The sequence below is a fragment of the Mobula birostris genome, chromosome 27, assembly GCF_030028105.1.
Source record: "Mobula birostris isolate sMobBir1 chromosome 27, sMobBir1.hap1, whole genome shotgun sequence".
In the NCBI taxonomy this organism is placed as follows: Eukaryota; Metazoa; Chordata; class Chondrichthyes; order Myliobatiformes; family Myliobatidae; genus Mobula; species Mobula birostris.
The window spans coordinates 9,185,558-9,212,518 of NC_092396.1; the positions used below are offsets into that span (position 1 = coordinate 9,185,558).

The 26,961-nt window shown below is 40.2% G+C and overlaps 1 protein-coding gene across 1 annotated transcript in view; it reads right to left on the reverse strand.

Moving 5' to 3' along the window:
* The window catches only part of LOC140188658 (tumor necrosis factor receptor superfamily member 11B-like), a 67,876-nt gene that overhangs the window by 32,089 nt on the left and 8,826 nt on the right, over positions 1-26,961 (reverse strand). The window contains exon 2 of the mRNA XM_072245141.1: positions 1,956-1,980. Coding sequence (XP_072101242.1) covers positions 1,956-1,980 — 25 coding nt within the window. The remainder of the gene's footprint in view (positions 1-1,955; positions 1,981-26,961) is intronic.

The window sequence follows — 26,961 nt, forward strand, 5'->3', positions numbered from 1 at the left end:
TGTGGCCACTGAGTGTACTTCTGCCATTCATAGAAATGAACCTATGCATGTATGCTGGATTTTTGAACCTGGTGGTGTGGGACCTAAGGCTCCTGTACCTCCTTTTCAATGGCAGCATTAAGAGGAGAGCATGATCCTTGATGATCAGCAGTGATAAGTAGATTTTGGCTTGGAAAAACAGTGGTAGATCCAGTTTGGATATGGATATATAACATAGGAGATAAACACTAATGGGAGCAGTTTATGGGTGTTCTATGACAACTGCATGTTTGGAGAGAATATTAATGAAGAAATAAGAAAAAAATAATATCATAATTATAGTGCTTCACTTTCATATTTCTTGAGGATAATAAATGGCACAGAATGCATCTATAGGAAGTTTCCCAGAGTGAAATATCACAATATTTTCATGTGAACAGGATATTTTGATCATTGTGTATAATGAGAGAGGGTAAATTTGCAAATTCATTTCGAGGTGATCACATTATGATGGAATGTTCCACCAAGTGGACCAATGCGGTCAGGTGACAACAATATTGTTGGCAGATCTCATTTCAGAGTTCAAAGTTAATTTATTATTAAAGTGTGTATCCTATGTACAGCCTTGAGATTCATCTCCTTACAGGCAGCCCCAAAGCAAAGAAACCGAAAAGAATCCATTAAAAAAATAAAACCATCAAACACTCAATGTGCAGAGCAAAAAAAAAGGTGCAAAAAGTAAAAGTAAGCAAATAGCATTCAGGACTGAAGTTCCACAAAAGTGAGTCCACAGACATGAAGCCAGGCACCACTGCAGCCAGAGCAGGCCATAGACTCAGTTCAGCGCATAGCCGAGTAAATGTCATGAGCGGGGGCATACAGGATAGAGATAGATCAGCTGGTTGACTGGTGTCACAACAACAATCTTGCACTGAACGTCACCAAGACCAAGGAATTCATTGTGGACTTCAGGAAGGGCAAGTTGGAGGAACATGCATTCGGCTTCACTGAAGGGGTCAGCGGTGGAAGGGGTGAACAGCTTCAAGTTCGTGGGCGTCAACGTCACTAGGCCAAACACATTGATGCAATCGTGAAGAAGGCACACCAGCAGCTATACTTCATTAACCGTTTGAGAAGATGTGATATGTCACCAAAGATTCTACCGAATTTCTACAGAGGTACCATGGAGAGCATTCTAACTGGTTGCATCACCGTCTGGTGTGGAGGCACCGATGCACCGATCTCCAGCACTGAAGATATCTTCGAAAGGCAATGCCTCAAAAATATGGCATCCATCATTAAGGATCCTCACTATACAAGACATGCCCTCTTATCATTGGTGCCATCGAGGAGGAAGTACAGGAGCTTGAAGATACACACTCAACATTTTAGAAACAGCTTCTTCCCCTCCACCATCAGATTTCTGAAGTGTAATAAGCAGTATCTTGCTATTCCTCCTTTGCACTATTTATTTATTGTAAGTTGCAGTAATTTTTCTGTATTGCATTGTACTGCTGCCACAAAACAGCACTTTCAACAACGTATGTCAGAGATAACAAGCGTGAATCTGATTCTTTTGAGGTTCTTTTCACTTGAACTCTGTGCATGGTAGTGTAGTGGTTAGCACAACATCTTACAGTACAGGTGACCAGGTTTAATTGCCAATGTTGTCTGTGAGAAGTTTGTACATTCTCCCCGTGACTACATGGGTTTCCTGCAGGTGCTCCAGTTTCCTCCCACATTCCAAAGACATACTGGTTGGCAGATTAATTAGTCATTGTCAATTGTCCCATGATTAGGCTAGAGTTAAATTGGAGCTGCATCTCAATAAGTGGATAGATAGATAAATAAATAAACAAACAAATAATAAATAGATAATAACAATATATTACAGCATCCATCAGACCAATCATTGGTAATGGCATATAAAACATAAAAATTATTCAGAAAATTTTGGGGAAGAATCGTTCTTTTACCTGGGGGGCACTTCTTCTGAGAAACCTAAAAAATAAAAATAAAATGAGACAATTACAACTTCAGATCATAACACAGTGAATGAACATAGCTGAGTACCATATGAGAGTTACCAGATGAGGACCATTTGATGGCTCTGGGCTAATACTGGAATTCAGAAGAATGAGAGGGGGATCTCATTGAAGCCTGTCAAATGTTGAAAGGCCAGGATAGAGTGGATGTGCTGAGGATGTTTCCTATGGTGGGGAATCTAAGAACAGAGGGCACAGCCTCAGAATACAGGGATGTCCATTTAGAACAGAGAAAAGGAGGAATTTCTTTAACCAGAGAGTGATGAATCAGTGGAATTCACTGCCACAGGCGGCTGTGGAGGCCAAGTCACTGTGTATATTTAAAGAGGAGGTTGATAGTTTCTTGATTAGTCAGGGCATCAAGGGATATGGGGAGAAGGCAAGAGACTAGGATTGAGAGGGAAATGGATCAGCCATGTTGAAATGGTGGAACAGATTCAAAGGGCGAAATGGCCTAATTCTGCTTCTACATCTTATAGTTTTAGTACTTTGGCCCACAATATTGTGTCCACCTTTTAAAATCAATTTAACCCCTCCCTCCCAAATTGCCCTCCATTTTTCTATTATTCATGTGCCTATCTAAGAGTTTCTTAAATGTCCCTATGTATCTGCCTCTACCACCACTCCTGGCAGCATGTTCCACATACTCATCACTTTCTGTATAAGAACCTAGCCCTGACTTCCCCCTTATACTTGAAAGATTAAAGATTGCTTATTGTCATTTTTCAGAATATGAATGTAAAGGAGAACAAAATGATTGTTACTCCGGAAATGATGCAGCATAAAAATAACACAATAAGCCTCAGCATACACCCCTCAGCATCAGCGGCTCCACAGTGGAGAGAGTGGAAAACATCAAGTTCCTTGGGGTGCAGATATCGGACAATCTCACCTGGTCCAGGAACACCACTGGGATTGTGAAACAGGCCCAGCAGAGATTGCACTTTCTGAGGAAGCTTAAACAAGCATCACTCCCCACTAGCATCTTAACTACATTCTACAGAGGCATGGTTGAGAGTGTGCCGACCTTTTGCATCACAACCTGGTACTCCAGCTGCAGTGCTGTCAACAAAAAAGCCTTGCAGAGGGTGGTTAGGGGAGCAGAGGAGGTTATTGGCGTCTCCCTACCTTCAGTCCAAGACCTCTTTCAGAGTCGATGCCTCCAGAAGACACAGTACCTCATTAAAGACCCCTCACACCCTCTTCATGAACTGTTTGTTCTTCTGCCATCAGGCAAATGTTACAGGAGCATCAAAACTAAAACCACAAGGCTACTAAACAGCTTCCTCCCACAGGCAGTCAGACTGCTAAATAGCTGCTCTACCTGACTCTGCTTTGGACACTTTTAACTTGCACTGGACACTTATAACTTGATTTTAACTGACATGTGGCTGTTGTGTTTTACTATTTATTGTTATGTTTATTATTTAGTGTTGTGTTTGTTATGTTATGATTGCACTGCTCCTGAGAAACACTGTCTCATTCTGCCCTGCACAGCTGATGTATGGTTAGAATGACAATGAAGTTTTTTGAATCTTTGAATTTGAATAAGCAAAAAAAACACAATAAATATAAATATAGAAGCAATCCTATCAAACACCATGTACAGATAACTGCTATATACATAGACTGATTGTATGTACAGAAAGTGATGCTAGGTGCTCTGTATGTAGGGGTAGTGGGAGCATGGGGTGGGTTAATGGATGGAGGTCAACTAACTAGAGTGCTGATCAACTGGCTGGAATATTCACTGAGATCTTTGACCTCTAGCTTCAGCAGTCAATTATACCAGTGCCTAAGAAGAATGCAGTAACCTGCCTCAATGACCATTGTCCATTGGCACTACATCCACTGTAATACAGTACTTTGAGAGGTTGGTGATCAAACATATCAACTCCTGCCTGAGAAGTGACTTGGGTCCACTCCAGTTTGCCCAGCGGCACAACAGGTCACCAGCAAATGCCACCTCATTGGCCCTTCACTCAACTCTGAAACATTTGGACAGCAGAGATGCATATATCCGGATGCTCTTCATCGAGTACAGCTCAGCATTGATACTATCATTCCTTCAAAACTAATCAATAACCTTCACGTCCTTGGCCTCAATACTTCATTCTGCAATTGGATACTCAATTTCTTCATTTGCAGACCCCAATCAGTTTGATTTGGCAACAACATTGGGGGAGGGAAACCAGAAGTCCATGAGCCAGTTCTCATAGGGGGATCAGAGGTGAAGAGGGTCAGTAACTTTAAAATCCTGGGTGTCACTATCTCACCTGTCTTGGACTCATCATTTAAATATAATTGTAAAGAAAGGACAACAGCACCTCAACTCCCTCAGGAGTCTGTGGACATTGGGCAAAAACCTTGGCAAACTTTTATAGATGTATGGTGGAAAGTGTGCTGACTGGCTGCATTATGACTTGGGATAGGAATACCAATGCCTTTGAGTGGAAAATCCTACAAAAGGTAGTGGGTTCAGCCCAGTACATCACAGGTACAACCCTCTCAACCATTGAGCACATCTACATGAAATGTTGCTGTAGAAAAGCAGCATCCATCATCACAGATCCTCATCACCCAGGCCATGCTCTTTTCTTGCTGCTGCCATCAGGTAGAAGATACAAGAGCCTCAGGACTCAAAACACCAGATTCAAGAACAGTTACTACCACTCAACCATCAGGCTCTTGAACAAAAGGGAATAATTACACTCATTCTACTTCTGGTGTTCCCACAACCGATGGTCTCATTTTAAGGACTCTTTATCTTGTTACTTCATGCTCGTTACTTATTGCTATTTATTTATATTTTCATTTGCACACTCTGTTGTTCATTGATCCTGTTTACAGTTACTGTTCTATAGATTTGCTAAGTATGCCCGCAGAAAAAGAATTTCAGGGTTGTGTGTGATGAGGCATACGTACGCTGATAATATTTTTGTTTTACTTTACTTCAACACCAATCTCCTCCACGAGCTCCATCAGCACAGGTGCACCACAAGGCTGTGTGCTTAGCCCCTGATCTACTCGTTTTATGCTTCTGACTGTGAGACTAAGCACAGCTCCAGTGCCATATTTAAGTTTGCTGATGCCACCACTGTCATTGGCCGAATTAAAGGTGGTGATGTATCAGTATATAGGAGCAAGACCACAGAGCTGATCATTGACTTTAGGAGGAGAAAAACCAGAGGTCCATGAGCCAGTCCTCACTGGGGGATCAGAAGTGGAGAGGGTCACCAACTTTAAATTCTTTGGTGTTATAATTTCAGAGGACCTCTCTCGGGCTCAGCATGCAAGTGCAATTATGAAGAAAGCACGGTAGCACCACTACTTCTTTAGCAGTTTTTGAAGATTCGGCATGACATCTAAAACTTCGGCAAACTGCTATAGAAGTGTAGTGGAGAGTATATTGACTGGCTGCATCATAGCCTGATATGGAAGCACCAATGCTCTTGAAAGGAAAGTATTACAAAAGGTAATGGATATGGCCCAGGCCATCACAGGTAAAGCCCTTCCCACCATTGAGCACATTTACACCGAAGCATTGTCACAGGAAAGCAGCATCCATCATCAGGGACCCCCGTCACCTAGGCCACGCTCTCTTCTCGCTGCTGCCATTAGGTAGAAGGGACAGGTGCCTCAGGACTCACATCACCAGGTTCCAGAACAGTTACTACCCCTCAACCATCAGGCTGTTGAACAAAAGAGGATAACTTCACTCAACTTCACTTGTCCCATCACTGAAATGTTCTCACAACCTATGGACTCACTTTCAAGGTCTCTTCATCTCATGTTCTCGATATTTATTGCCTATTTATTATTATTATTTGTTTATTTCTTTTTGTATTTGCACAGTTTGTCGTATTTTGCACACTGGTTGTCCACCTTGTTGGTGCGGTCTTTCATTAATTCTATTATGATTAATGGATTTATTGGGTATGCTGGCAAGAAAACTAAGCGCAGGGTTGTATATGGTGACATATGTACTTTGATAATAAATTTTCTTCAAACTTCGGAAGAGCTGATCAGCCTGGGGGAGTGGCTTGGGGAGGGGGCATAACTATTTTTGTGTCTTGTGGTCCTGGCGTAGCCTTGTCATTGATTGAAGTGGGACAAATTGTCCATAAGCAGAGACTGTTTCCTCCGATCACCTTAAAACTATGCCCTCTTATATTAACCACATGAAAAGAAGAGAAAATATAATTTTAGGAGAAAAATCCCTTCAGATGACAGACTTGGCTGATCACAAGTGAAAATTCACTTCTAAATTTGCTGTAGGTCACGATATTTTTATTATTGCATTTCTTTGGATGGCATAAGGGAATGGAAGGGATAGCAAGTAGACCTTGTGAAGGTAGATGTACTTCAGTGGCTAACTCTTTGAACTAGTTTTTTTTTATACATACAGAGGATTCCAGTTAACTGGGACACATCAGGACCAGTACATTTTGGCCCAGTTAAGCGGCTATCCAATTAGCTGGTTTCATGGAAGTAGTTAAAAAGTTATTAAAAAAAGACAAACTACTGCTTAACTAAGTAACAAATTAGAACTCTACAATATTACAACAGTACTATAAAACTTCTTATTAGTTCCTAATTGTTATTGATGGATGAATTTATCCAGTGTATGTCGCCATGTTCTTTTGATTGACTAAAAATGAACCTAGTGCAGATAAGCATGGTAGCAGTGATGCTATTTAGAAACAGTTTACTCTAACAAACACATAAGTGCATGCAATGAATGTTAGCTAGAAACTGTTAAGCAACAGTCTCCTGTCCCAATCAAACGGCATAATTTCCTACAAAAGTGAAGGGAGTCTCGGCTCTTTTCTTGATTCTCATTTGTTCTTTAACAGTTGTCCCAAATAAGTGGCTGTCCCAATTAACTGAAGGCCCAATTAACTGGAATCTACTGTATGTCTATATGTGGTTCAGTACTTCATAATCCTTCTGTAAATGTATTACACTGTTTGATGCAAGATATTATAGTGCGGAAGATTATTTGCTCCAAAGAAGGGCTTCTACCCCCTTCCTTTCCAGTTCTCATGAAGGGCCTTGGCTCAAAATGTTGACTCTTTATTCCTCTCCATAGATGCTGCCTGACCTGCTGAGTTTCAACAGCACTTTGTGTGTGTGTTACTCTGGATTTGCAGCAGCTGCAGAATCACTTGTGTTTATCATTTCTTCCAACATGTTTCTGCCAGCACAAAATGGAAGTGTTGAGGTCAGTCTCACTTCCCAGCTCTTGACCTGTGACCTCGTATTTTCTGGCTCTTCAAGTGCTTATCCAGATGACTTCTTATTCGCTGCAGCACAGAAAAAGCTATTTGGCACATCAGGTCTATACCAGCACCCAACAAAGGTCTTACCTTATTTCCCTCTAGTCATAGTCATAGAGCACCAGCCCATTTAGTCCTCTCAGACTCTTTTGTTTCAGAGACCAACTCCAGTCTAGTCTCGCTTCATGCATAATTCTCCAGCAAACAATAATCAGAAAGGCAGATCAACATAGTCAGAATGCTGGAGCAACTCAGAAGGTCAGGCAGCATTTATGCAGAAGAATAAACAGTCGACATTTCAGACCAAGACCCTTCAAGACTGGAAAGGAGGTGGAGAAGAAGGCAGAATAAGAATGGGGGTGGGGGGGGTAAGGTGTACAAGCTGGTAGGTGAAACCAGGTGAGGGAGAATGTGGGTGGGTAAGGGAGGGGGGATGAAGTAAGAAGCTGGGAGGTGATAGAGGGACAAGGTAAAGGGCTGAAAAAGGAAGAATATGATAGGCCTCAAAAGAAAAACAATGCCTTAGAAAGGCAGCATTCATCATTAAGGATCTCCACCACCCAAGACATGCCCTCTTCTCATTGCTACCATCAGAGAGGAGGTACAGGAGCCTGAAGACACACAGTCAACATTTTAGGAACAGCTTCTTCCCCTCCACCAACAGACTTCTGAATGGACACTGAACCCATGAACACTACCTCACTATTTCGGCTCTACTTTTGTACTCCTTATTTGATTTGATTTTTAAAAAATATGTCATAGTTCTTATGATTTATAGTATATCTTATGAGTTATACTGTACTGCTGCCCCAAAACAAAAACAATTCATGATATTCAGTATGTCAGAGATAATAAACCTGATTCTGATTCTAAGATGGGAAGGAGGAGGGGCACCAGAGGGAGATGATGGGCAGATGTGGAGAAGAGAAGGGTAAGAGGGGAGTCAGAATGGGGAATGGAAAAAGAGAGAAGGGGGCGGGGAGAGAAATTACCGTAACTTGAAGAAATCAATGTTCATGCCAACAGATTGGAGGGTCCTCCCTGTTTGATTCTGTTGGCATCAGAAGGACAAATGCCACCTGCTCTTGTCACTAATTCTGCACAACAGCAACTAATTCAAAATTCCTCGAAACTTTTATCCCCAATAATACCCTTTAGAGTCTAATGGGTTTTACTGGAAGTAAAATTTATTCTCAGAAAGAGTAACAGTACAAGCTACAACTCATGTTCTCATAATTATTTATTTATTAATGATTTTTTGTATTGTATTTGCTCTATTAGTTTTTTGTACATTGGTTGTTTGTCAGTCTATGTGTTGTGTAGTTTTACATTGATTCTATTGTATTTCTTTGTTCTACTGAGAATGCCTGCAAGAAAATGAACCTCAGAGTAGTATATTGTAACATGCAGTATACATTTTTCATAATAAATTTACTTTGAACTTTGAACATTTTTGTTACACTTGCAACAACAGCAACATCGACCCAATGATTCAGCAATGGGAAGAATCTGTTGCCGACCACAGGAAGGAACAGACCATGACACAAGATTTTCCAGCAGATTAGTGCAGCCGAGATTAGTCTCAGTAGCAGATTTGATAGTGCTTGGGAGTTCAAAAGTGAGTATACTATCAAAGTACATATATGTCACCATATACTACCCCGAGATTCATTTTCTTGCAGGCATTTACAGTAGAACAAAGATATATAATAGAATCAATGAAAAACTAAACACAAACAGAGATGGACAAACAACCATTGTGCAAATACAAAATACAAAAATACAGGAGTCAAAAATAATGATAATACATAAATACCGAGTAATAACTAAATAAACAATGATTCTTCCAGAATAGAATAACCTGAAAATTGCCATTTGTTTGAAGTTTTCAGCATTTTAGAACATGCACTAGAGGGCAATGTTGTATGGTAATACTAGAACAAATAACAAGCTTCTGTTTTTAACATCATGAATAAATAGAAAGGGAAACAGTTGTTTTGGTAAAAGTGGATGAGCAGATCTATCTGTTACTTTGTAGCTTCAAATCATGACTTTATTTATCTGTTCTGTTCATCCTTGGGGAGAAGTTATTTTGTATATGGCAACGTATTAAAGCTACAAACAGAAGAGGATCTGCAGATGCTGGAAATCCAGAGCAGCACACACAAAATGTTGAAGGAACTCAGCAGCATCTATAGAGAGAAATAAACCATCAAAATTATGGGCTGAGAGAGAGAGAGACTGACTTCATCAGGACTCAGGACCTATTAAGGTTGTTTATTCAAAACCAAAACCTAGGCCTCTGTACCTCTCTGCAATTGGATGTTCAACTTCCTCACTGGGAGACCACAGTCTGTGTGGATCGGAAATAACATCTCCACCTTACTGATAATCAACATTGGCTCACCTCAAGGATGTGTGCTTAGCCCACTGTTCTACTCTCTCTACATCCACAGTTGTTTGGCTAGGCACAGCTCAAGATGCTATCTATAAATCTGCTGATGACACAACTATTGTTGGCAGAATTTTAGATGGTGATGAGAAGGCATACAGGAGTGAGATAGATCAGCTGGTTAAGTGGTGTCTCAACAACAACCTTGCACTCAACGTCTGTAAGATCAAAGAATTGATTGCGGACTTCAGAAAGGGTAAGACAGGAGAACACACCCCAGTCAGCATAGGAGCATCAGAAATGAAAAGGGTAAGCAATTTCAAGTTCCTGGGTGTCAACATCTCTGAGAATCTATCCTTATGTATTGCAATGTAGGAGAAAATCTCATTGAAGGCATTCAAGAATGTTATTGAAAGTCTTCTTGGCAACTACAGAGCACCAACTACGTACAGCTACATGTTTCAAACATACAAAACCATGAAGTGGTTGGTTGAAAGCTGCTTCCATCGTGCCGGTCATCAATTGGCCTGTTTGAAATCTGTAGCAGATCTTTTCCAATGGTTGCCTTGTGTGCCATAGCACCAGTGTCCAGTTTCAGACACCTCACGGGTAGAAGAATAGCACATGTGGGAGGCTCAGTCTTTATCCTTTTGTCTCCAGGGTCCAGTGCTGAAGAACCATAGGGAAAGTATGCTCCAGGACTTAGAAGGCCCTTGCTCACCCTTAGCCAAGTATCTCTTTGTTGAATATTTAGTTTTATAGTTTGTCTAACTTGGGTGGGGGGGCGGGGAGACTTAAATTCTTGGTTGAATCTTTTACTGTTTGTAAATAAATGATTAATATGCTTATTCGTAATTAGTGGCTTCTGTTTTACTCACCAAACCTGTGACCCTGCTTGCATGTTACAGGGAGGAAACCCATGAGGTCACAAGGAGAACTTGGAAGCTCCATACAGTCAGCACCTGAGGTCACAACTGAACTGTGGTCACTGGAGCTGTGAAGCAGTAGAACCACACACTGAGGTTGTTAAGCAAGCTCTGTTACAACTAAGGGTCTACAACCTGAAACGTTAACTCTGCTTTTCCTCTCAGCTTGAGCCGCTGAGTATTTTTAGGATTTATGTCCAATATCTGCAATTTAGTTTTCTATGATATTCAACTGATGGGTTGTTTGCCTGTCTTTGTCTGTGTGCAGCTTTTTCATAGATAGCATTGCATATCTTTATATCCACACTGAATTGCCACACGAAAATTAATCTCAGGGTAGTATGTGGTGACATACATGTACTTCGATAATAAATTCACTTTGATTTTGAAATCCAAACTCTGCTAGCTGCATCATTGTGTTGGGTTCAGTCCAAAACTGTTGATGTCATTGCATTATTCCATGCACGGGGCATGGGATTCCCCTTTAGTTCCCGCAGCAACAAGCAGATCTGAGAAGGCTCTAAGAAAGTTGCTCACAGCAGATAAAGTACTCCCACAGAAGGAGGTATAATGATGAAGGTCACGTTATCTATATATTTTTGAAACATTGATGTACTGAAGGCTCCACACCTCCAAGAGCTCGTAGGGTCAGGAGGCTTGCATGCCCCAATGAGCCGGAGAGCTATGTTGGCTGCTTTGGCTCTTGGTAGGGTCACCCCTGCCAAACAGATCAAAGGGTAGAGGCCAGACTAAGAGAGGTCCACAGGTCCTCCTGGTTCAGGGGTTCAGGGGTTCAGCTCAGGGCTAACAGCCTTCACTGGTAAAACAAAATTGTTACAGAAACAGCAATGAAGAATCCTTCTATATCTGTATGCGACAGTGTGGACAGACAGAGATGGAGGACTTTCATTGCTGCCCTGAACACCAGCAATGTAACGGGCAGTCAGTAAGTAAGAAGACTTCACAGAGACTCAAAACAATCCACCTGACATCACAGAGTCATGCAAGAGGAGCCCTTACAGACCACCTCTTATATGCTGCCCACCTAGACTAAAGAGGTGGGCTATAAGGGGAAATCTTACATGCTGCCCACCTACACTAATCCCATTTGCTCTCGTTAGGCCTAGGTCCCTCGACTGCTATCCTACCCAAGTGCCTGTACAAATGACTGCTAAATATTGTAATTGTAAACATGAGAGATTCTGATGATGTTGGAAATCCAGAGCAATACACACACACACACAAAATGTTGGATGGAGGAACTCAGCATGTCATGCAGTATCTATAGAAATGAATAAGCGGTCAATGTTTCAGGCTGGGGCCCTTCATCAGGACTGGAAAGAAAGGGGGAAGATGTTCCCCCTTCCTTTCCAGTGCTGATTATTGCAATTGTACCTGCTTCCACTACCTTCTCTGGCTGCTCATTCCAAATATTCCTTATTTTGAAACTAAGTCAGTTAAAGCATTTAAGCAAGGTATGTTGATTAAAAATTTAAGTGGTGGGATTGATAGAATTTGCCTAAGCACCCTGCTTTGTATTGTCAGCATTACTGTTCATTTTTTTGTCCAAGTCATTAGATACATAGATATATACTTTATTGATCCCAAAGGAAATTAGTGTCAAAGTAGCGTTGCAAGTGCACAGACATACAAATATTAGAAGAGAAGTAAGAAAGAATAAAAAAAAATAAGTTACCTCAAACAGTCTAACGAGAGAGGTCATCACTTCCCTGGCCAAAGGTTGACTCATTACAGAGCCTAGTGGGTGAGGGTAAGAATAATCTCATAGAGCGCTCTTTGAAGCAACACAGTTATCTAAGTCTATTACTAAAAGTGCTCCTCTGTTCAGCCAAGATGGCACACAGAGGGTGAGAAACATCATCCAGAATTGTCAGGATTTTCCATAGGGTCCTTCATTCTATCAGAGCCTCCATCATGTTCAGTTTGACTCCTATAACAGAGCTAGCCTTTCTAATCAGTTTATTGAGCCTGTTGGCATCACCCGTGTTGATGCCATTGTCCCAGCACACCACCTCGTAGAAGATGTCCTGGCAACAACAGACTGGGAGGAGAGGGCTGCTTACACCGAAGGGCCTCAGCCTCCTCAGGAAGTAGAAGCAACTCTGGCCCTTCTTGTACACAGCCTCTGTATTGGTGCTCCATTCAAGTCTGTCATCCAGGTGCAACTCCAGGTTCTTGTAGGTCCTCACCACATCCACGTCCTCACCATCAATAGTAACGTTATTGTAGGCTGTATGAGTAGTCGAGGATCTAGCATGGCTTGGGTCACCCTCACTCAGGGTGAAAGGATATTAGTACTGTTCATTCCAACTGCTTTCTGACCTTTACAAAGCATCTATCTGTGTTAATATATGTTGCCCGTAACACCATGTCCTTGGGCAGCTCATTAAAGGGTGTTACTCAAAACACGGAACTCAAAAAATTAGGTATATTTAGGACATTAAGAGATTCTTAGATGGGCAAATGGATGATAAAAAAAGGAGGGCTATGTGTGAAGGAAGGCTTAGATTGATCTTAGAGTAGGTTAAAAAGCCGGCACAACATCGTGGGCCTGTATTGTGCTTTAATGTTCTGTGTTTGTTCTAGTTTCTATGTGAAAAACATACCCCCGAGATCTTCTCCTCTCTCACCTGTGCCCTCTTGTTTTAGACTCCCCTGCCACACAGGAAGAAGATAAGAGAGTGGGGTTGAGAGGGATAATAAATCAGCCAATATTGAATGGTGGAGCATACTCAGTAGGCTGAATGGCCTAATTCTGCTCCTATGTTGTGTGACGTACTATCTATCCCATCTATGTCCCTCATGAAGCACTATTAAGTCACCCTCTCAGCTACCCCCATTCCAATGAGAATAAACCCAGTCTATCTAATCTATCCATATAACAATGGGACTCTATTCCTGGCAGAGGACATGATGACTTTGCCAATTGCTTCAACTGATCTATTCGTTACATTTATTATAATCGCTATGTATCTATTTGGATGGCGTGCAAATAAATCTTTTCACTTTTTTCCTGGTACATGTGACAATAATAAACCAAATAGCAAATTTACAGCTCCTTACTCAAACCTTGTGGAAATGTAAGTCCATTTACAGAGTTAAGTACTAAGTGAATCTTTCATAATTTGGTGCCTAGCCTGGAAAGAAATATAATTTTAATATTTCTATCAGGGCTGAGATATCTGATTTAAATGGCACTCCTGAGCTTCAGATAGATCTTGTTTCTGACCCTGAGATGAGCTTTGGGCATATTATCTCATTCAGTGCTAACACCTCTATCACAAGAGTCTATCACACTCCTACTTCTGTAAACTGATGCTGAATATATCACTCCTTGCTTTTGTTATCTCTATTTCTGACATTTTCCATCCAACTCACACTGACCTTCCTCGTTCCATCTCCCTCAAGTCACCCATACATTGGTGGTGTTTTTTTGTTCCCAAGATATGAAAGTTAATGGAAATGTCAGCATCCTGATTTGGCTTTGAACTGAAGAGGTAGTTAAGAGGTAACCACATCAGTCAATCTAGAGCAGGGACTCCCAATCTTTTTTATGCCATGGAGCCTTACCATTAACCAAGGCGCATGTGGAATCCATTTTGGGAACCCCTGATCTAAAGTTAATCATAGGTTAGATAAGAAAGGCAAATTTCCTTCCCTAACATCACAGAAAGAAAATTGTCAAATCATTTGGTTACAATGCTGTCATGGGAGTGGGCTCTGCACAAAATAACTTAATTGGCTATAAAGCAATTTGGTGAATAAAAGATAGAATATAAATGAGCAGAGTAACACACATAAAATGTTGGAGGAACTCAGGACCTGATGAAGGGTCTCAGCCTGAAATGTTGACTGTTTATCTCCCTCCTTAGATGCTGTCTGACCTGCTGAGTTCCTCCAGCATTTTGTGTGTGTTACCTTGGATTTCCAGCATCTACAGAATCTTTTGTGAATATAAGTGTGCTTCTCCCCACCCCGTTCCAATTTGCTTCATCCAAAGAAAATTACTTCGTATGTGTACCCTACTAAATCCTTTGAAAGCTCCTGTATAAAATAAAATGTTTCTGCACAAAGTCAAGACATTTGCCCATTTTTACATTGGTCCTACTGTAGAATCATGAAGGAGGTGTTACAAAGAAGGAAAACCATTTGACCCATCGTGTTTGTGCTTCTGCTTCGGCCCTCTAGGACAACAGTCCTCCCCATCATGGTTCTTCAAGTACGTATCCAAGTACAGTTTGATGAAGATTGCTGGTTCTTTGACACTTTCAGGCAGTAAGTTCCAAATTCTGACAACTATCTAGGTTAGAAAAAATTCTGAGTCTTCCATTTAATTTTTCTAGCCATTATTTCAAATAAAATTGATCCAACTGCTAAGGAAAATAGATCCTTTTTCTCTTTACTCTACCTTGGCTCCAATTTTTTTATAAATCTAAATGGTCTCCCCACTGTGTTTCAAAAATAAAGCTCCAATCTATCCAGTGTTATAACATACTTATAAATCTTCTTTGTACCTTCTCTAACGTGCAATACAGTTTTTTGCAATATGGTGATCAGAACTCTATGTGGTCTGACTGGCATGGGATACAGACTGAGCAAATCCTCTCTCTTCTTGTGTTCTATGATTCAGCTTATTAAAAGCATTTGTCCTGCATCTTGTCCTCCTCCCTTTGAGGCTCTATTAACACACATTCTACTTATTCTCCACCAAATTCAACATCCTCCCATTGAGTCCAGTGGGAACTCAAATGCATTACCTTACACCCCTCAGTATAAAGTTTCATTTACCACTTTTTTGTCCAAATGTTTAGAAGATTAGATTAAATTCCCAGAAGTGTGATGGCCCCCTTTTAAGGAAATTGAAGAGGAATGTCTTTAGCCAGAGTGTAGTGAATATGTGGAATTCATTGCCACAGACAGCTGTGGAAGCCAGGTCATTGGGTATATTTAAACAGAGATAAATAGGTTCTTCATTAGTCAGGGCATTGAAGGTGACAGGGATAAGGCAGAAGAATGGTGTTGAGAGGGACAATAACAGATAGATTAACGGAGCAGATTCAATGAGCTGAATGGCCTAATTCTGCTCCTATTTCTTACTGTGTTTTTTTGTTTCTGAGTTCAGCCCAGTCAAATTTGATGACACTGCCAACATATCATCCTCTCTCACAGCTGTGATTATTTCTTTTATAAGCATTGTCTATCTTCCTCCCTTCTTCAAAGTCAAAGTCAATTTATTACTACAGTATGTGCATGTTACCATATACTACCCTGATACAATTTGTTGCAGGTATTTACAGGAAAAAGGAGACAAATTGTGAACATTTAAAAAAACAGTCATGAGTTGTAGAGTCCTTGAAAGTAAGTCTTTAGGTTATGGAATTGGTGGCACTTTATCCCCTTCTCTAATTCATCCAAAAACCCTGTAACTAGGAACACTAAGCAGCCAGTCCTCCAGTTCTTTCAGCCGTGTTTTAGTAATAGCTAAAACATCATACTTCTTACCAATGCCATCGACTCATTTGCCCGGTTTGCCAAACTTCTTGCATTTAGATATATGTCACTGAGGGCAGCCAGACTGTTCATTATTTTGAAGAAGGGTCTCAAATGTTGACTGTTTATTCATTTCCAACGATGCTGCCTGACCTGCTGAGTTCCTCCAGCATTTGGTGTGTGCTGCTCTGGATTTCCAGCATCTGCAGGATCTCTTCTCCAACCTTTGTTTTTCCTGCTTTCCAAACTCTCCATGTTCCTGCTTTTCACTCTTTTGTATTTATACTCATCTTCCCAGTTGTTCTAATACCTAATACTGGTTTCTACCTTTTACAAAAACAAACGTCTCATCACCTATTAATTCTCTTGTTAAATAATTTATGGACTTCGATTCATTTGGTGCAGAGAAGTCATATTGTGTAGACAATCAAACTTTAATTATTTGAGTGATAGATTTTTTTCTTGTCAAGGTTTAACAAATATTTCAGTGAACCATCGATATTATGCAATGGAACAATAATTAATATATCCTTGCAACACACATCAAAGTTGCTGGTGAACACAGCAGGCCAGGCAGCATCTCTAGGAAGAGGTACAGTCAATGTTTCAGGCCGAGACCCTTCATCAGGACCCCGACGAAGGGTCCCGGCCTGAAACGTTGACTGTACCCCTTCCTAGAGATGCTGCCTAGCCTGCTGCGTTCACCAGCAACTTTGTTGTGTGTTGCTTGAATTCCCAGCATCTGCAGAATTCCTCGTGTTTGCATTAATATATCCTTAATTTTTCTGTCCTTATTATAATTAAATTTTAGGGAATAAAGCAATAGCAGAAGAATATACAGAGATGAGGAAAGGCATTTGGCCACATTGGTCCTCCTTCTAGAGTCCTTGCTGTACAAAGGCTTTCACTATCTGAAATTTTGCCATCATCTTCAACTGATCTCACCGCACCTTTGACCAAAAAATATAGGAGCAGAATTAGGCCATTTGGCCCAACGAGTCTGCTCCGCCATTTCATCATGACTGATCTGTTTTCCCTCTCAGTCCCAATCTTCTTCTGCCTTCTCCCCATATCCCTTCATGCTCTGACTAATCGAGAATCTATCAACCTCCATCTTAAATACACCCAGTGACCTGGCCTCCACAGCTGCCTGTGGCAACAAATTCCACAGATTCACCACTCTCTGCCTAAAGAAATTTTTCCTCCTCTCCATTCTTAATGGATGTCCCTCTACTTTGAGGCGGTGTCCCCTGGCCTTAGACTCCCCAACATAGGAAATACCCTATCACAAACGTGGAAATCTGCAGTTGCTGGAAATCCAAGCAACACACACTTAATACTGGAGGAGCAAAACATCCTATCCACACCCACCCTTTCGAGGCCTTTCAATATTCGAAAGGCTTTTTGGAAGTAAGGTAGAACATAGATTCATTAGAGTGACTGCAGGCCCCAATAGGAGTCCAAATTTTGGGTAAAGCTGGTTGTAATCCTTTATGATTAGTAGAGAGTGAGGGCTGACTTAATCATGATACATAAAATGATTGAATGTAGAACATTACAACACAGTACAGGCCCCTTACTCATAATGTCGTGCCAAACTTTTAACCTACTCTAAGATCAATCTCTTTCCTCCTACAGAAGCCTCCATTTTTCTATCATCCAAGTGTCTATTTAAGAGTCTCTTAAATGTCCCTAATGTATCTGCCGTTACCACCACCCCCGGTGATGCGTTCAATGCGCCCAGCACTCTCTGTGTAAAGAACGTAACTCTGATATTCCCTATAGCTTCCTCTAATGACCTTAAAATTATGCTCCCTTGTATTGACCATTTCCATCCTGGAAAGACATCTCCAGCTAGCCATCCGATCTATGCCTTGTATCTGATTGAAATACTGTAATTGACTTATTTAAAATAATGAGTGTAACCTTAAATTGGGGACATTTAGGCAAACAAATCAGGAAACATCCTTTAAAACAATGATGGAATCCTGAAACCTGCTCCCTAAAGGCTTTGGATGCTTGGTCAACTGAAAATGCTCTCACAAAGATTTGGTTGAGTGAGAGCATCTGGAAATGTGGGCCAAAAGAAGCAAGTAAATTAAACTGTGGTAGAGATCTGCAAAGCACATTTGAGCAATGCCACATGCTCAGATCCAGAAAGCCTCTTGAGCTCGTAACACTGCTTCACAGAGATGTACTTCATGATAATCAAACTGATTACAAGGTCTGCATGCACTGCAGATGTGGTTTAACGTAAAATGTCACTATGAATTTGCCTCTCCCACATAGCTCATTCAGAGGACCTGTTTGAGATTGACAAACATTCAAAAAATTGAGGAATTGAGGGTTATGGGAATTAGCACAGAAGAGGAACTGAGGCCAGCATAGGCAAGTCATGATCATACTGAAAGGCGGGACAGGCTTGACAGACCATATAGTTCAGTACGGCTCCTATTTTGTTCCCTCATCTTTTATCCCTTGCCTCCTTTCACAAATTGAACAATCTAAGGAATTTTTAGCTGCTCCTTTTATTTAGCTCTATGGCATAAGTTTCAGGAAAAGGAACTGGAAAGATCTTAGCCAACAATGGAAGCAAAAAGCTAGGCTAATTTTTGCTGTCTCTCTTCATCAAAAACTTCTGCCTCTTTTTCCTTCAACCACTGATTAACCTCTACTTAGGTAATTTTGTTCTTCCAGATTCCCAGTATTCTAAATTTTAAATGTTATGTATTCAAGTTACTTTAGAATCTAAGCATTATTGCAAAATTCACTAACAGAAATTTTCAAGTTCTTTTACAAACTATAAGCTTCGCATATTGCCAAAAATTTTTGAGATGTGAACACGCCAACTACACTAGTTAATTTGAAATGGTTAGATTATCAAATGCATTTGTACAGAAACAGAAACTTCAACTTAAACACAAAAGATTCTGCAGATGCTGTAAATCTTGACCAACACACACAGGATGCTGGAGAACATCCTTGTCCAGACGAAGGGTCTCAACTCAAAACATCAACTGTTTATTCTCCTCCATAGATGCTGCCTGACTTGCAGAGTTCCTCCAGCATCTTGTGTATGTTGCTCAAAACTTAGGCGTATAACTTAATTGCTGCAACCTTGCATGTGCTTATTATGACAGCGGACATGAGACTAGAAGTTGGCTAAATAGTTACAATAATTTTAGAGGCAAAGTATTGCATTCTGCCTCATGTCAGGTGTTAAACAGACAGAAATCTCTTGTCACTTAGAATTAACTATAGTTTACAATATTTCCACTGACTATATTTTGCCTGGATCCATTCCAGTACATGTCAGATAGATCTATTTCAGAAAATATCACTTTGTGGTTTATTAAAAGAATAGGTATGACATAAAAATTTAAAGTTCAGTGTATGAGTGGAACAGAAAACCGTGGGTACACAATTCCCAAAGCTCTCCGCCTTGTGTCAAATTCCTTATGTTATATCTGATTCCACCGCAGACTAATGGATAGAGTTTGTCAGCAATGTTGCATCAACAACTATTTCAGGGCATTGGAAGATGAACTAGGCTGATCGTTGTTTCCTATCATCTAACAATGCCAAAGATAAAGTTATAACAAATACCAGCAACTAAACTACATACCAAATCAGAGAAGCAGCAACACACTTCGAATTGTATCAATTTAACATAACCTTTCTGGGTTATAAATTGTTGGTGGTTAATTTTACTGATCACTGTTAAGAAGTAACAGTTAATATGTCACCAAAGACTTAAACAAATTTCTACAGATGTACTGTGGAGAGCATTCTGGCTGGTTGCATCACTGGTCTGGTATGGAGGGACCACTACACAGGATCAGAAAAAGCTGCAGAAGGTTGCAAACTCAGCCAGCTCCATCACAGGCAGGAGCCTTCCCAACATTGAGGACATCTTCAAAAGGTGATGCCTCAAGAAGGTGGCACCCAAAATTAAGGACCCCCACCACCCATGCTCTCTTCTTATTACTACCATCGAGAGGAGGTATAGGAGTCTGCAGGCACGCACACAATGTTTTAGGAACAGCTTCTTCGCCTCTGCCTTCAGGTTTCTGAATAGACAATGAACCAATCTATGAACACTATTTCACTATTTTTGCTCTCTTTTTGCATGACTTATTAAATTGGATTTATATATATTTCTTATTGTAATATATAGTATTTTATGTACTGCACTATACCTGCTGTAAAACAAATTACATGAAATATGTCAGTAATATTAAATCTGATTTTGATTCTAGCGAAGGTCTTGGAGAAAACTTTAATAAAAAATGCACTTACTTGTTCCAAATATTGATGTGGAGTATTTTGGGATGGTTGAATCATCCCAGATGAGCCCAGAGTCATTAATATCAAAAACACGAGTACAATTGACAGCCTTTTAAAATGCTCCATAATTCAGAAGACCTGTGAACATTAATACTGCCACTAAAACTTGATTAGTCTTGAAGCTAGAGATCTGCACTTTGCTGATAAATGCAGTAGCTGTGTACTTTTCTGCAACCAAAGAGGAAGTCAACACCATCTCTCGAAGAGATCTAACCTTTACCGTGAATCAACTTTCGTATATCACTCTGGCCTGTCATGTTTTATGTATTGAATTTCAATGGTTTCTAGGATAGCAATTTTATTTAACATTCATATGCTAAACATAAAAGAAAAGGTTATGAAAAGAGATGTCTGAAAAATAATGACAGACACACTCCAACTGTCTTTCACATGAAACCTCAAGAGGAACCATTTCATAACATGTTTACCAAAAAAAACCAGCAATTAACTTTATCAGATCTCTACAGTTTAAACTTGCAATATGTATTTAGAAAAATCTCGAATCACTTACACCTAGCAGGTGAGATAAGAGAATACAAAGCGTATGCTTAAACTTTTGTAAAATAGCAGTACCAGATTGGAATTTGCACATTTATAGAAAGCAAAGAGTTCAGAGCTTTAAACAAAATAGATGATATAAAATGCTGGAGCAACTCAGCAGATCAGGCAGCATCTATGGAGGGGAATAAACAGTTGTTGTTTCAGACTGAGACCCGAAACATTGACTATTTATTTCTCTCCATAAATGCTGCCTGACCTTCTGAGTTCCTACAGCATTTTGTGTGTGTTTTCAGCAGCTACAGAATGTCTTCTGTTTCTGATAAAGTATCCTGGTAGCTTAGTTAATAAATTCATTTTATTTGGAATCTGAAATAGTTGTCCTTTATCCTGTGAGATTGCTTCAGTGCTCCCAACAAAAAATCTGCATCAACTTTAGAACAAGTGAATTTTGCAGTTTAAGCATCAATGATAGCAACTTTCACTCAGATAGCTCCTTTAAGGTAATAGACTGTCCCAAGGTGTTTCATTAGATTGTTATCACACAATCTATGCAGGTTCATCTGCCAAGAGAATGTTTAAATTCATGGATGCTTAAGAAGCCACAATTCAAAGAATGTAGATACCTTGATAGATTACCACAGTGACAACAGCTAAGAAAAAGAGAGTTCGGGCCTAGAGCGATTTAAAACAAGGATGGTAATTTTAAAATTAAGACATTGCTTAGTAAGGAGCCAGTGTAAATCAACAAACACCATAAGAGTATAAGACATCGGAGCAGAATTACGGCATTTAGCTCATCGAGTTTGTTCTGCCATTTGATCATGGCTGATTTATTATTCTTCAAAACCACATTCTCCTGCCTTCTCCCTGTAACCTTTGATATCCTTACCAATCAAGAAGCTATCAACTTCCACTTTAAATATATCCAATGACTTGGCCTCCACAGCTGACTGTGGCAATGAATTTCATGATTCACCACCCTCTCACTAAAGAAATACTTCCTCATCTCCGTTCTAAAGATACATCTCGTATTCTGAGGTTGTGCCCTCTGGTCCTAGACTCTCCCACTATTGGAAGCAGCCTCTCCACATCCGCTCTAGTGAGGTCTTTCAATACTCTATAGGTTTCAGTGAGATTCCCCACCTCCCCAAACCTCAGCGAGCAGAGGCCCAGGGCACAGAGGGTGATCGAATAAATATAATCTTGTAGACTGGAATATGGGCAGGTAAGGCTTCTGGAGAGTGGGAGATGGGAATTCAATCAGGAATTCATTGAAATTGACAGATCAAAGATAAGTTTATTGCCATATACTAAAATACATGTATGCACAGGTGCAATGAAAACTTACTTGTTGAACATCACAGGCACTGAAACATGTAGTTGGTAACCTTTGCTTCTCCAGTTCTGACAGACGTAGAGAAGGGGTATTCACTTTATAAGAAGCATCAGTAAGCCACTTTCTGGATAATTAAATGGTTTACAGTGTTTTATCAACATGACCCACCTCCCTCTTCATCTTCATCTACTAAATTGCAAAAGGGTAGGAAAGTTTATTACCATCCAGCCCCTATACTGTATACTAGTCAAAATTTTGTACACCTCTATCAAATTCTGAAACTCCCTCCCATTTCCTCCACTTCAAGGAAAACAAAGCCAGTCTAGCCCGTCTCATCTCAAAAGTGGGTAGATGGTGTACAACAAGGTAAAAGGTTCTGCTGAGGGTATCAGAGCAGCTAGGGACTAATTTAAAAAACAGAACCAGAAAGATAATGCTCTCTAGATTTCTACCTAACCCGTGTGCACATTGGAACAGCATCAATAGGTTAAAGTTCAAAGCATGGTGTGGGAGAAGCAGGTTTGAATTTGTGGGATATGGCACCAGTATTTGGGACCAGGATCCTAGCAAATCACATAACTAGGATTGTGGATGGGGCTTTAATCTAAATGGTAGGGCGTGGATTCAACACCTTGGAAAAGGATGAATAAAGTAAAAGGGAAGGAGACCTCATGAGAGTCTTCAGAATTAAAAAAAAACATAAAGGGATAAGAATCTAACTTTAGGCAACATGGAGACATCTTATAAACATGAGTGATTTTGCAGATGCTAGGAATCTAGAGAACACACACAAAATGCTGGAGGAACTCAGCAGGTAAGGCAGCATCTATGGAAATGAAAAAAACAGTTGATGCTTTGGGAAAGAAGGAGAATATATGATCTGCAGCAAGAAACACAATTAGCTTTGGAACTGTCTAATGCTTTAAGAGCCTAGCACACAGTGGTATTAAATGTTAGATCTGGTGACATAACTCAGAGTTTCATAAGCAACCACTGCATTGAATAAAAAGTGACCTATAGATCCTATCTGCAAGCTGAGTATAAACAGGGAAGACATAAAACAAGTACTGAACTTTTGCTACTTAGGAAGCTGGGTGACATCAGATGGCAGGTGCCACATGGACATCAAAAGAAGAATAGGGATGGCAAAAGACACCTTTACCAGAATGAAGAGTATATTGACCAATACTAAACTAGGCATGACAACCCACCTCAGAGTACTGAAATGTTACGTTTATCCAGTTATGTTATATGGCTCAGAATGTTGGGCAATATCTAGTAATATGAGGAAACAAATTGAAGCAGCAGAGATGTGGTTTTTGAGGAGGATACAAAAGAATATCATGGATGAAATGAATATCTATTGAGGATGTCATGAACAGGGCAAACACAAAAAGAGAAATAACGTATGAGATCATGAAAAGGCAACGTAACTTCATTAGACATGTGATTAGGAAAGAGGAGTTAGAATGCACAGTAATTATGGGAAAGATTGAAGGGAAGAAAGCAAGAGGAAGACAAAGACAAATGATGATGGAGACAGCAACCAGAGAACTGGAAATGAATACCAATGAATTGATCCACTTGACCCGAAACAGGAGTGTGTGGGCCATGGCAGTCAAAGCTCAAACTGGGCATGGCTGCTGCTGCTGATGATGATAGATAAAAAAGGGGTTTTACCTCAGTGTACAGTAAACTGCTCAACAGTATTGTAGATGTAATTAAAAAGGAGAACAATCTTACGTAATGCTGAAGTAAAGGCCCACTCAAAAAGTGAATCTTGTAAACTGGAAAGGGCTCATAAAACGACTACAGTAACCATAAGATCTACGGCAGTAATAATGGTGGCTGTCCCCTGTGTGGGTGGAGTGGGGGCTATAAAGTTCAACATTCAAATTAAATTTATTATCAAAGTACATATATATCAGCATATACTACCTTGAGATTCATTTTCTTGTGGACATTCATAGTAGATAGAAAGAAACACAATAGAATCAATGAAAAATTGCACACAACATAGACGGACAAACAACCAATGTACAAAAGACAACTGTGAAAATACAAAAAGAAAAGAAAAAAACAATAAATATCGAGAACCCAAGTTGTAGAGTCCTTAAAAGTGAGTCTGTAGGTTGTGGAATCAGTTCAAAGTTGGAGTGAGTGCAGTTATCCTCTCTGGTTCAACAGCCTGATGGTTGAGGGATAACAACTTTTCCTGAACCTGGTGGAGTGACTCTAGCTCCTCTACCTCTTTCCTGATGGCAGCAGTGAGAAGAACCTTTCCAGGATGGTGGGGGTCCTTGATGATGGATGCTGCTTTCTTGTAGCAGCACTCCTTGAAGGAGAGGACTTTTCAGAATATTTCTTCACAGGCCTGGATGGTGGGGGTCCTTGATGGATGATAAGAAGAATGAGCAACCTCACTGTGGCATCGTGGTTCTGGAAGCCATTTGGAGGGTGGTGGGGGGAAGTGAAGAGAAATGTGGTTGTAATTGAGGATAAAGGAATAGGCATAATTCTCTTTCACAAGGATTGAAAGTCCTAAAGGTTATGTTACCTGCCTTGTGCCTGGATTCAGGAAATGTCATTTGACCTACAGAGGAATTTGAAGTGTGTGGAGAAATGTCCACTTGCTGTGGTCAATGTGTACCAACTGCGATCAGATTTCTGAACAGTCAGTGAATCCATGAACACTATATCACTATTTTACTCTCCTTTTGCATTATTCAACTTTTAAAAAGTATTTGTTATTGTAACAAATAGTTTCCTATATATTGCAATATAATGCTGCTACAAAATAACAAATTCCATGACATATGTTAGTGATAATAAACCTGATACTGAACAATGTACTGTAGGTACAACAAGAAAGTCAAAATCAAAGTAGACTTATTATGAAGGTACATACACTGTATATACTACCATGAGATTCATTTTCTTGCAGGTACTTAGAGGAAAATAAAGAAATATAATTGAATTTATGAAAAACTATACATAAATGTGAAAAAGACTAAGGAGCTGGTGGTAGACCTGAGGAGGGCGAAGGCACCGGTGACCCCTGTTTCCATCCAGGGGGTCAGTGTGGACATGGTGGAGGACTACAAATACCTGGGGATACGAATTGACAATAAACTGAACAGGTCAAAGAACACTGAGGCTGTCTACAAGAAGGGTCAGAGCCGTCTCTATTTCCTGAGGAGACTGAGGTCCTTTAACATCTGCAGGACAATGCTGAGGATGTTCTACGAGTCTGTGGTGGCCAGTGCTATCATGTTTGCTGTCGTGTGCTGGGGCAGCAGGCTGAGGGTGGCAGACACCAACAGAATCAACAAACTCATTCGTAAGGCCAGTGATGTTGTGGGGATGGAACTGGACTCTCTGACGGTGGTGCATGAAAAGAGGATGCTATCCAAGTTGCATGCCATCTTGTTCAATGTCTCCCATCCACTACATAATGTACTGGTTGGGCACAGGAGTACAATCAGCCAGAGACTCATTCCACCGAGATGCAACACTGAGCGTCATAGGAAGTCATTCCTGCCTGTGGCCATCAAACTTTACAACTCCTCCCTTGGAGGGTCAGACACCCTGAGCCAATAGGCTGGTCCTGGACTTATTTCCTGGCATAATTTACATATTACTATTTAATTATTTATGGTTTTATTACTATTTAATTATCTATGGTGCAACTGTAACGAAAACCAATTTTCCTCGGGATCAATAAAGTATGACTATGACTATGTAAATAAAGACTGACAAACAACCACTGTGGAAAAGAAGACAAATTGTGCAAATCAAAAATAAGTAAATAAATAGCACAGAGAACATGAGTTGCAGAGTTCTTAAAAGGGAGTCTACAGGTTCTGCTGAGAGAATATGAACAGCTAGGGACGAAATTTTTTTAAAAAGCAGAACGAATAAGGTAATAATTGCTTCCTGACCCATGTGCAAATTGGTACAGGGTCAATAAGATGAAAGAGTTAAATGCATAGCTCAAAGACTGGTGCGAGATGAATGGGTTTGAACTTGTGGGATATTAACACCAGTATTGCAGAAGGAAGGAGCTGTTTGATGGGTCTAGAGTCCTGGCAAATTGCATTACTAAGGTGTGGATAGGGCTTTAAAATAAATTGTGGGGGAGGGGTTGTTTAACATATTGGAAAAATATGAATAAAGTAAAAGGGAAGGAAAGTTTATGAGAGGTTATTGAAGTCTACAGAATAATAAATAAGGCATAAAGTTTAGAAAGGGATAAGAATTTAACTGTAAACAACATAGAGACATATTTGAGAAGAGGAGTGGTGAATACAGGATTTAAGGTGTTATATTGGAAAGCACACAGTATGAATCAAGGCAGATGAGCTTATAGCACAGTTAGAGATTGGCAGGTATGATGTTGTGGGCATCATAGAGAAGATCACAGCTGGGACCTACACATCCAAGTATACATACAAATCCTATTGAAAAGACAGGCGGGTAGGCAGAAGTGGTAGGGTGGCTCTTTTGGTAAAAAAATGAAATCAAATCCTTAGCAAGAAGTGATGTGGGATAAGATGTAGAATCCTTGTGTGTGGAGTTAAGAAACATTAACAAGAGTTATAGTAGCAAGTAGGTGGGATACAAATTACAACAGAAGATCGAAAAG